This window comes from Myotis lucifugus, unplaced genomic scaffold, assembly GCF_000147115.1.
Source record: "Myotis lucifugus unplaced genomic scaffold, Myoluc2.0 scaffold_4402, whole genome shotgun sequence".
NCBI classification, from domain to species: domain Eukaryota; kingdom Metazoa; phylum Chordata; class Mammalia; order Chiroptera; family Vespertilionidae; genus Myotis; species Myotis lucifugus.
In genome coordinates, this window is record NW_005875450.1 from 1 (window position 1) to 12122 (window position 12122).

Sequence of the window (12122 nt, forward strand, 5' to 3'; positions counted from 1 at the left end):
TTTCATTGTGATGTCTTTACCTGGTTTTGGTATTAGGGTGATGCTGGCTTCATAGAATGAGCTTGGAAGTGTTCCTTCCTCTTGAATTTTTTGTAGTAGTCTGAGGAGGGTAGGTTTTAGTTCTTCCTTGAATGTTTGGTAAAGCTCCCCTGTGAAGCCGTCTGGGCCTGGGCTTTTGTTTGCTGGAAGGTTTCTGATGACTGCTTCAATTTCTTCCATAGTTATTGGCCTATTGAGGTTTTTAGATTCTTCCTGATTGAGTTTTGGAATGTTGTATTTTTCTAGGAATTTGTCCATTTCCTCCAGGTTGTCTAGTTTGTTGGAGTAGAGCTGTTCATAGTATTTTTTAACAATCATTTGTATTTCTGTGGGGTCTGTTGTTATTTCGCCTCTATCGTTTCTGATTTTGTTTATTTGGGTCCTCTCTCTTTGCTTCTTGGTGAGCCTGGCTAGAGGTTTGTCAATCTTGTTTATCCTTTCAAAGAACCAGCTCTTAGTTTCATTGATTTTCTGTATTATCTTTTTGGTCTCTATGTCATTTATTTCTGCTCTAATCTTTATTATCTCCTTCCTTCTGCTCACTCTGGGGTTTTCTTGTTGCTCTCTTTCTAATTCTTTGAGTTGTAGCATTAGATGATTTACTACCATTTTTTCTTGCTTTTTGAGATAGGCCTGTAGAGCTATAAACTTCCCTCTCAGGACTGCTTTCATTGTTTCCCATAGGTTTTGGATTGTTGTGTTTTCATTGTCATTAGTTTCCAGGATGCTTTTAATTTCTTCTTTGATCTCATTGGTAACCCAATCAATATTTAATAACATGCTATTCAGCTTCCAAGTGTTTGAGTATTTTGGGTTGTTTTTTTTGTAGTTCATTTCTAATATTATGCCATCGTGATCTGAGAAGATGCTTGATATGATTTCAATCTTCTTGAATTTGGGTAGACTTTGTTTGTGACCCAATATGTGGTCTATTTTTGAATGTGTCTTATGAGCCCTTGAGTAGAATGTATATTCCGTGGCTTTGGGGTGAAGTGTTCTGAAGATGTCAATTAAGTCCATCTGATCAAGTGAGTCATTTAGGGTTGCTGTTTCTTTGCTGATTGTTTGTCTAGAGGATTTATCCAGTGATGTCAGTGGTGTATTAAAGTCCCCTACTATGATTGTATTGTTGTCGATCTCTCCTTTGATATCTTCCAGGAGTTTTTTTTATGTATTTGGATGCTCCTGCATTGGGTGCATAAATGTTTACCAGGGTAATATCTTCTTGTTGTATTGATCCCTTTAGTATTATGAAGTGGCCTTCCTTATCTCTGGTTATGGCCTTCACTTTGAGGTCTATTTTGTCCAATATAAGTATTGCTACCCCAGCTTTCTTTTCCTTTCCATTTGCCTGGAAGATATTTTTCCATCCCTTCACTTTCAGTCTGTGTGAGTCCCTTCTAATGAGGTGGGTCTCTTGTAGACAGCAGATGTATGGGTCATGTTTTTTTATCCATTCAGCCACTCGATGTCTTTTGGTTGGAGCATTTAGTCCATTTACATTTAAAGTTATTATTGAAAGGTACTTGTTTGTAGCCATTTCTTTTTTTGTGTGTGTGTGGCTGTTTTCTTTCTGAGCTTGATGTTTCTTCTTTTTACACCAGTCCCTTTAGCATTTCTTGCATGGCTGGCTTGGTGGTGATAAACTCCCTTAGCCCTTTTTTGTCTGTGAAGCTTCTTATTTCCCCTTCAATTTTGAATGATAGCCTTGCTGGATAGAGTATTCTTGGATTCAGTCCTTTGCTTTGCATCACTTTGTAGATTTCCGTCCATTCTTTTCTGGCCTGATGTGTTTCTGTTGAGAAATCATTTGATAATCTAATGGGAGATCCCTTGTATGTTACTTTCCGTCTCTCTCTTGCAGCCTGTAAGATTCTCTCTTTATCCTGAACATTTGCCATGGTAATTATGATGTGTCTTGGTGTGGGTCTTTTCGGGTTCACCTTGTTTGGGACTCTCTGGGCTTGTGTGACTTTTTTCTTCCCCTCCTCAGGGAAGTTTTCTGATATTATTTCTTCGAATAGGTTTTCTAATCCATGTTCAACTTTCTGTTGTTCTGGCACCCCTATTATTCGTATGTTGTTTCGTTTCATGTTGTCCCAAAGCTCCCTTAGGCTCTCCTCCTGTCTTTTAATTTTTTTCTCCATTTGCCGTACAGTTTGAGTGTGTTTTGCTTCCTTGTCTTCTAATTCACTAATTCGGTCCTCCGCTTCTCCCAGTCTACTGTTGATACTTTCAATGGAGTTTTTTATTGAAGCTATGTCGCTCTTCATTTCTTCTTGGGACTTACTTAAGTTGTTGATTTTTTCATCTGTTTCTTCTAGCTTCTTGCATAAGTAGTTGAGTTTTTCATCTGTTTCTTCTTGCTTCTTGAACATCTGGTGCATGTACTCTAGGAACCTTATTCTGAATTCTTTTTCCGTCATGTTGCATATCTCTGTCTCACTTAGCTGCTTTTCTGGCGAGTCCTCCTTTTCTTTCCTTTGGGGGTTTCTTTGTCTACCCATGTTTGATCTCACTGACATGACTAGTTGTTGAATCGTTCAGTGGCTGGACCCTGGGTGGCAGTGGCTGCTCCCTGGGTGGCAGTGGCTCCTCGGGCTGTGGTTGCTCCTTGGGCGGTTGTGGTAGCAGCGGCTCCTCTGTTGATAGCAGAGCCTCTGGTGGGTGCTGTTCACAGCTGTGGTGGCTCTTCTGGCTGGTGGAGGGAGGCTTCACTCACAGCAACTGTTCCCCAGGCAGAGCGTATGGTGATCAGGAGGCCGCTGTTGCTTGAATCTTTCCGTGGAGGGGTGCAGGTCCCCTCTGGGCTCTTACAGTCGCGTTGCTTGCGAGTCGTTGCCTCCGGGTTAGTAGCCGCCGGGTTAGTAGCCGATCTCTGGATGCCGGTAACAGCTCCCTAAGATGGCGCGGTCTCGCCGCTGCGCTGGCGCCCAGGGGGAGGTTTCAGCCTCAATCTCCAACCATCCGCATTTTTTAGGAGTTCTCTGTCTTTCCTGGCTGCAGACTGTCTCTCAGCTGAACCTCCCCAGCTTGATCGGGCTGATTGTTACCCGTTTCAGCTGCTCGCCCCTATCTGCTCCGGGACAAAGCACCAACACGTCCGTCTAAGCCTCCGCCATTTTTTTTTCTCCTTGGTGAGGAGTCTTGATTAAAGTGAGGCCTGGTGGGCAGAGCGGGGTGGCACACGGTTAATGGGTGGTAGAGCTGGCCCTTAAAACCAGCTCTATCTAACCCTGGGGCCCATGCTGCCAACCCCCAGGCTGCCTGCAGAAGCAGTTAGTCTTAACTACGAGATGTTTATCCTTGTCTGGCCACATCCCCCAGCGGGGCCAGGGCTGGGGATGGCTGCTAGAACTGGCATGTGGCCGGAGTCAACCAGACGGCCTGGCTGAAGGGCATCTCCGTCAGGCAGCAGTGGGCCTGGGCGCTGCTGAAGGAGGGGAAAAGGCAGGGAAGATGGGGACCCTGGTGGCTGGCCCGTTCTGTTCCCTTAGGTGGTAGTGGTTGGTCCCCTCTCCCTGTGTCAGAACCGACATGGCTGCTGTCACCAGTGTTCACAGAAGGCACAGCTGCCCTTAGCGGGGCTGGGACCTCGGGCCAGTGCTTCATCCTTTCCCCTGGGTGCCTGGCCGGCCTCCAGGAGGCCTGGCCTCTGTCCAGGGAGTGTGAAGAGTAGGCGGTGAGCGCTGCCCCTTGGCCCCCAGGTGAACTGCCCCTCTCGCTGGCGGCATGCACCAATCAGTGGGATGTGGTGGCCTACCTCCTGGAGAACCAGCACCAGCCTGCCAGCCTGCAGGCTGCCGACTCGCTGGGCAACACGGTCCTGCACGCGCTGGTGATAATCGCAGACAACTCAGCTGAGAACAGCGCTCTGGTGACCCACATGTACGACAGGCTCCTCCAGGCTGGGGCCAGCCTCTGCCCCTCGCTGCAGCTCGAGGACATCCCCAACCTGCAGGGCCTTACACCCCTGAAGCTGGCTGCCCAGGAGGGCAAAATGGAGGTGAGTGGCTGCCCCCACCCCCCACCTGCCCAGGAAGCAGAAAGAGCCTGAGGAGGTGGTGGAAAGCAATGGTTTCCCCATTTTTCAACTGAACACTCCTGTTCATAAGAACAGTTCAGCACGCACCTCTGCCATGTGTGTTTATTGAGAAACTGTACCTAACTACTGAACCAATATATTACATTACAAAGCACAGGGATTTTCCCCATTTTATTTTTAGTTTTTATTGAATTTATTGGAGTAACATTGGCTTCAGTAAATCACGGGCATTTTTTTAAAAAAAGTCATTTGGGCCCTAGCTGGTTTGGCTCAGTGGATAAGAGCATCAGTCCATGGCCTGAAGGGTACTGCGTTCGATTCCAGTCAAGGGCATGTACCTCAGTTGCAGGCTCCATCCTCCACCCAATGTATGTCTCTCACATCGATGTTTCTCTCTCTCTGTCTCACACCCTCCCTTCCATTCTCTGTAAAAAAATCAATGGAAAACTATCCTCAGGTGAGGATTAACAACAACAACAAAGTCATTTGGGTTTCTTGATTAGGAGACAATCTATTCATGTCCTTTCCTATTCTGCCATTAGACTTGCTCTTGGGTTTTCTTTACCTGGGTTGGTAAGTGTCCTTTATACTGAACAATTAGCATTTTATTTACTCTCACAGTTGCAAAATTTTCTCACAGCTCAACATTAAAAATTTTTATTGTGCTTTGCCACACAGAATTGTCACATTTCTAACTTTACAAGTTGTAATTATCCTTACCTTTAGAGTTTTGCTATTACTTAATCCTCCAGCAAGGTCATCCTATCTAATAAAAGCCTAATATGCTAAGTGTCCAACTGTTCCTTCGACCATTTGACTGGTCGCTATGATGCTCACTGACCACCAGGGGGCAGATGCTCTGACCAGTAGGTTAGCTTGCTGCTAGGGTCCTGCAGATTGGGACTGGGCGAGATGGGCTGGACATGCCCTGGAGCCCTCCTGCAGTTCCTCCCTGGCCCTGATCGTGCACCGGTGGGGTCCCTTAGCCTGGCCTGTGCCCTCTCACAATCCAGGACCCCTCAGGGATGTTGGAGAGCTGGTTTTGGCCAGATCCCCGCAGGCCAGGCCGAGGGACCCCACCAGTGCACGAATTTGTGCACCCGGCCTCTACTGTTATCTATAACCTTGTGTGTGTTTATTCCACATCCTTATTTTCTCCCAGACTTTTGCAGTTTCACTTTCTTTTTTAAAAAAAAAAATATTTTTATTGAAATCAGAGAAGAAGAGAGAGGGAGAGATGGAAACATCAATGGTGAGAGAGAATCATTGATTGGCTGCCTCTTGCACGTCCCACACTGGGGATCAAGCCTGCAACCCAGGCATGTGCCTTTGACTGGAATTGAACCTGGAACCCTTCAGTCCCCAGTCTGATGCTCTATCCACTGAGCCAAACCCGCTAGGGCTATGCCTACAACTTTGAAGTCATCTATAATAAGAAAAGCGTAATATGCACATCAACCAAACGGCCAAACAGTGGAACGACTGTCCGGACAACCATGCTATGACACCCACTGGTGCCAGGCCAGCCAAGGCGGGTACGATGCGATTGGTCAGGGGCTAAGATAGACGTAAACATGAGTAGAACTTTTGCTATTTTATTTCTGCCCTCCAAGCTCCGGGTGTGGGGCCCTCCCTTTGGTGCCTGGAGGCATGGCTGTGTGGTGCTGTGTGGCCTGTAGATGCTGCTCCCCCATCTGCCCCTTCCTTTCCCCCATTTCTCATTTGTGAAACCAAATTATTTCTCTCTCTCTCTTTTTTTTATCCTCACCAGAGGAGTGAGGATTTTCCCCCCATTGATTTTTAGCAAGAGTGGAAGAGAGGTGGAGGGGAGGGAGAGAGAGAGAGAGAGAGAGAGAGAGAGTGAGAGAGAGAGAGACATTGATGTGGGAGAGACACATTGGTTGCCTCCCACACACACCCTGATCAGGGGTAGGGATCAAACCTGCAACCCAGGTACATGCCTTTGACTGGGACTCGAACCTGAGACCCTTCGGTGCATGGGTTGATGCTCTACCACTGGGCACACCAGCCAGGACACCAAATTGTATCTTAACCTGCTCTGGTTAGTGACCCTTTCTGAGCGTTTGTACATACAAGGACCATGTGTACAGGGCGTGTGCACGGCAGCCGCAGTTCTGCAGACAGAGTACTTCCCAGACTCCCAGTCACGCTGGGAGGTGGCCAAGAGGGCCAAGCTCACGTGGTCCCCCCTGCAGATTTTCAGACACATCCTGCAGCGAGAGTTCTCGGGACCGTACCAGTGCCTCTCCCGGAAGTTCACTGAGTGGTGCTACGGGCCAGTCCGGGTGTCACTGTATGACCTGGCCTCTGTGGACAGCTGTGAGGAGAACTCGGTGCTGGAGATCATCACCTTTCACTGCCGGAGCCCGGTGAGCCTGCCCTGCAGACACTCCCTGCAAGCTCCCCACCCGGGCTGTCTGCTGGCCAGTGGGGTGTGGCTGCAGGTCCTGACCCCACACTCATCCCACACGCCAGTCCCACCTGCTCTGGACAGGAGAGGCCCTCGGCCACTCCCTAGTCAGGAGGGTGGGGTGCAGGCAGGTGGGAGGGGTCAAGCGGGGCTCCCCATCCTCTCCTCTCCTCTCCATTCCCTCAGCCCTTGCACTGAGCCCATGAGTGGGCCCCTGTGTACACCTGCTGAGTGTCCCCTGTTGCTCACATTCCCACCCCAGCACCGACACCAAATGGTGGTTTTGGAGCCGCTGAACAAACTGCTGCAGGCGAAATGGGACCTGCTCAGGCCCAGGTTCTTCTTCAACTTCCTGTGTTTCTTGATCTACATGCTCATCTTCACCGCTGTTGTCTACTGCGAGCCTGCCCTGGAAAAGGCAAGGCTGGGGAGGGGCGGGGGCATACCCTGGGGAGGCCCCTGGAAATAGCCCTGGAAGAAGCTGGGACAAGGACACCCCCCCCCCGCCCCCTTTTGTGCTGAGGCTCTGACAGCTGAGTGATCCTCAGGCTTCCCAGCCGGGCCAGTGGGATGCCGGCTCCACAGGAGTTCACACGCACCATATGTGAGAAAGAGTCTAAGTGATTGACTTGTATTCACTTTAATTCAATTTCACAACAACCCTCTGAGATGAACCATTGTCCCCGTTTGCAGTGGAGGGAAGGGAGGGACAGAGGGGCAGGTAACTCACCCAGGCTCACACAGGCTGTAAGCGTGGAGATGGGATCTGAACCAGGCAGCCCGGCTTCCGATTCCCCCCTCACAACTGCTCCGCACGGTGGACTAGAATCCAGCGGGCCTGCCCCGAGCCCAGGTTCCCGCTGCTGCTCCGAGGGGAGGGGCCGCTCCACAGCTCAGGCTCAGAGCGGGTCCTCAGCTCTGGCGCTCGGAGGGAGGGCCATTGGGAGGGGACCCTAGGTCCTACCTGAGTGTCTCCTCACAGGCCTTCCTCCCCATGAAGGGGACAGTGAGAAACTCCCTGCAGCTACTGGGCCACATCCTGATCCTGCTTGGGGGCGGCTACCTCCTCCTGGGCCAGGTGAGGGCTCCTTCCTCTCCCCCACTCCGCGAGGAGCCTTAGAGCCAGGTCACCACAGTACCTTGGTTTATGGGGAAACTGAGAACCAGTCCCACCCTGACTGCCTCTGGGCGGTTGAAGGCCTCGCCTGCTGGGGCTGCTACCCTCCTACTATGCTTTCTAGAGCAGCAGTCGCCAATCTTTCGGACCTCATGGGCCACCGGTTGGCGACCGCTACCCTAGAGTGCCCGTGGTGTAGGGAATGGCTCCTATGACTCCTTGCCAGTTCCAGCTAGCCCCCTGGGAAATCGAGCTGGAAGCCCCAGCCCCTAGGTCCCTGGGCTGGGGCATTCCTCCCTTCGGGAGCACAGAAGGTGGGGCTCAGCCCACTCCCCCAGCTGGGCTTCAGCCTTTGAAAGTGCTGCAAGCTCGCAGGAGACAGCTGGGCTGGCACTGACTCTCAGAGTGGGCAGAACCTGGGCACCAACTCCAGGTGGGTTGGAGCCCAGGGTGGTGCCGGGAGGCAGGGAGAGGGAGGGCAGGAAGCTCCCCGCTTACCATAAGCAGTGCATGAGCTCTGGTTCCGGATCCACACGGAGCCAGGAGGCCCTGGCATTGCCTGGGTGTCTGTGGGTGGCTGCACTTTTTGGAAACAGGGTCCTAACCTTTCTTAGCTATCAGCAAAATTCATGAGCTCCTCTGAAAAGTTGCACAGGCTCCCACATTGCGAGAAGGCAGGGGCTGGTGGGAGCCCTGCCAGGGCCTGGCGGGTGGGGGGAGGGCTGTGTGTGGCCTGGAGAGCAAGTTTCCCACGCCTGTCCTTCCTCCCGCAGCTGTGGTACTTCTGGAGGCGCCGTCTGTTCATCTGGATCTCATTCTTGGACAGCTACTTCGAACTGCTCTTGTATGTGGGGCCTCGCTCCTCCTCCATCTCGGGCCCTAGAGAGGTGGTTGTGGCAGAAGGCACCCCGCAGGCTGTAGAGGGGAGGACCCAGGGCCGAGGGGCCCCAGGGGGTTGGAACCAGAGGCCAGACTCATGAGTCCAGCTGTCCAGCTTGGGGTTCCCTGCGCTCCCATCCGTGTAGAGCATTTACTGACCCTCACTGTGCACGGATGGAGCCTGAACTCTTTCTATGTCTTGTCTCATTGAACCCTCACAAATGCTCTGTGGGTCAGGTGGTTACTGTTACCTCATATCCTGGGGAGGGAACTGAGGCCCACAGGGGTGAAATAACTGCTTGGGGTGGAGGTCAGGACCTGATGGGGTCTAGACAGGTGGAGAACTCACCCACCAGACTGCAGCGGGAGAGGCCGTGGTGGTCAGCATTGGCCAGTGGGGACTAAGGGGGTCTTGTCAAGTGGCCTGCAAGCTGACCCTGTCCCTGTCTGCATTCAGCTTGGTCCAGGCCCTGCTCACGGTGCTGTCTCAGGTGCTGCATTTCCTGGCTATTGAGTGGTACCTGCCTCTGCTTGTGTCCTCGCTGGTGCTGGGCTGGCTGAACCTGCTTTACTATACACGCGGCTTCCAGTACACAGGCATCTACAGCGTCATGATCCAGAAGGTGAGAGGCAGGGGTGGCCCCGCTGCAACCGACTGGGCAGGGCTGGGCACCACACTCCAGCGGGACTCCTTCGGCCTCAGCAGTCAGGTGACTTCTTCCACAGCTCACCTGGCAGAGAACATGAGTATGTGCATCACGGACCCAGACACTCGCGGAGTGTCAGCAAGAGTGTGGGTGTGCACATACCTGCTCTCAGGGGTCTGCGCTCTGCCGACGTAAGCAAATACCTGCACTTGTGTGCCTGCAAGTGTCCACACGGGAGCACGTGCATGCTTGCACACTGAAGGAGCAGAGACTATGCACACAAGCCCATTATATGCCTGGACAGCTGGGCATATGGGTGTGCCTGCATTTATTTATTCAACAAATGTTTAGCAAGTCCATACTATGGACCAGGCCCTGTTTTAAGTGTTAGGAATACACTCTTCTGCTCACTAACAAAATAGACAAGTCCATGCTCTTTTGAAGCTGACGTTCTCTTGGGGGAAATGAAGGCACCACAAAAACAGATGAGAAGATTACTGACTGCTAACTCCTATGAAGGGAACACAGAGGACAGTGTGACAGAATGATCGGGCAGAGGGCTTTAGATAGAGTGGTCTGCAAGGCCCCTCTGAGGAGGTGGCGACTGAGACCTGAAAGAGTGATTCAGCATAGACTCAAGGAAGAAGATTCAAGACAAAGAGAACAGCAAGGAAAAGGCAGGAGTCAAAACAAGGTTGAAGTGCTGAGACAGATTAGGAGGTGGGGTGTGTGAAGGAGGTGAAGGTGAGGAGGCGGGGTGAGGTGAAGGTGAGGAAGGTGAGGAGGCGGGGTGTGTGAAGGTGAGGAGGCGGGGTGAGTGAAGGAGGTGAAGGTGAGGAGGCGGGGTGAGTTGAAGGTGAGGAGGTGGGGTGAGGTGAAGGTGAGGAGGTGGGGTGAGTGAAGGAGGTGAAGGTGAGGAGGCGGGGTGAGTGAAGGAGGTGAAGGTGAGGAGGCGGGGTGAGTGAAGGAGGTGAAGGTGAGGAGGCGGGGTGAGGTGAAGGTGAGGAGGTGGGGTGAGTGAAGGAGGTGAAGGTGAGGAGGCGGGGTGAGTGAAGGAGGTGAAGGTGAGGAGGCGGGGTGAGTGAAGGAGGTGAGGCGGGGTATGTGAAGGTGAGGAGGCGGGGTGTGTGAAGGAGGTGAAGGTGAGTAGGCGGGGTGTGTGAAGGAGGTGAAGGTGAGGAGGCGGGGTGAGTGAAGGAGATGAAGTTGAGGGGGAGTTGTTGCCCATAGGAAGGGGTCCTGGAGGCCCAGAAGACTTTAAAAAATTTTTAATTGTGGTAAAATGTACATAAAATTTACCATTTTAACCTTTTTTTTTTTAAATTATTAATCCTCACCCGAGGATATTTTTCTATTGATTTTTAGAGAGAGTGGAAGGGAGGGGGAGAGACGCAGAGACAGAAACATCAATGTGAGAGACACACATCAGTTGGTTGCACCCCACCGAGGTACGTGCCCTTGACCAGAATCCAACCTGCAACCCTTCGGTCCACAGGCCAACGCTCTATCCACGGAGCCAAGCCGGCCAGGCCTTAACCTTTTTAAGTGTACAAGTCAGTGGCATTAAGCACATTCACATTGTTGTGCAACCATCACCACCATCATCTCCAGAACGTCCATTATCCCACACTGAAACTCTGCACATTGCCCTCCCCAGCCCACGGCAACCACATTCTTACTTTCTGTCTCTATGAACTTGATGACTCTAGGTGTCACGTATAGATGGAATCACGCAGTATCTGTCCTTTTGTCACTGGCTTATTTCACTGAGCATAGTATTCTCAAGGCTCATCAGGTTGTAACATGTGTCAGAATTTCCTTCCCTTTTGTTTTTGTTTTGTTTTTTTTTCGTTAATCCTCATTCGAGGATATTTTTTCCCATTGATTTTTAGAGGGAGTGGAAGGGAGGAAGAGAGGGGGAGAGAGAGAAACGTGGATGTGAAACAGACACATTAATTGGTTGTCTCCTGTAGGTGCCTCAGGGATCAAACCTGCAACCCAGGTACATGCCCCTGACCAGGAATTGAACCCTGGGGCGACACTGTAATCACGGAGACACGCAGGCCAGGGCAGAATTTCCTTCCTTTTAAGATTGAATAGTATCCCATTGGATGGATATACCACGTTTTGTTTATCCCTTCATTCATCAATGGACACCTGAGTTGTTCCCACCTTTTGGTATTGTGAATAATGTTGCTATGAACATTGGTGTGTACAAATATCTATTTGAGTTCCTGTTTTCAATTCTTTTGGGTATATACCCAGATGTGGAATTGCTGAATCATATGGTAACTCTATGTTTAAATTTTTTTACCCTGGAGGGTTTTAAGCAGGAAAATTATATGATCTGATGTAGACTTTTAAAAGACCCGTTTGCTCAGTGTAGCTCCACAGGGCCTGTGTATGCACACACACACACGTGTGTGTGTGTGTGTGTGTGTGTGTGTGTGTGTGTGTGTGTGGTATGGACATAGGAACCCAAGCTCGGGATCAACGCAGGGGTCTGGGGTCATGTCCGGTCTGGTGGCCCAGCCACCCACCTGAGCTCCTGGTCTGTGTGTTCTAGGTCATTCTGCGGGACCTGCTCCGCTTCCTTCTGGTATACTTAGTCTTCCTTTTCGGCTTCGCTGTAGGTAAAGGTTCCCCTCCTGCCCCTGCCCATCCCTTGCTGCCCTTAAACCCCCAAGTCTACCAGCTGGTCTCCCCAGGCTGACGACCCCATTCTACCCTCCTGCAGCCTTGGTGAGCCTGAGCCAGGAGGTCCGGGACCCCAGGGTCCCCGCAAGTTCGAATGCCACGGAGGCAGCGTTGTCTGGAGCAGGACAGGAGGACGGGAGGGCAGCGAGGTCCCATACCGTGGCATCATGGACACCGCCTTGGAGCTCTTCAAGTTCACCATCGGCATGGGCGAGCTGGCCTTTCAAGGAGCAGCTGCGCTTCCGCGGGGCTGTGCTGCTGCTGCTG

The 12122-nt window shown here is 51.3% G+C and overlaps 1 protein-coding gene across 1 annotated transcript; it reads left to right on the forward strand.

The window, feature by feature from the left end:
* Window positions 1-3746: 3746 nt before the first annotated feature.
* LOC102419820 (transient receptor potential cation channel subfamily V member 2-like) lies at window positions 3747-12119 on the forward strand (the record flags this gene model as incomplete). The annotated part of the gene is given in 10 exon segments (XM_014450857.2): window positions 3747-4045; window positions 6301-6474; window positions 6778-6933; window positions 7498-7593; window positions 8406-8476; window positions 8969-9134; window positions 11725-11791; window positions 11896-11990; window positions 11993-12082; window positions 12084-12119. Coding segments are annotated over 10 exon segments (1250 nt in total), but the record flags the coding sequence as incomplete, so codon positions are not given.
* Between the last annotated feature and the right edge of the window lie 3 nt (window positions 12120-12122).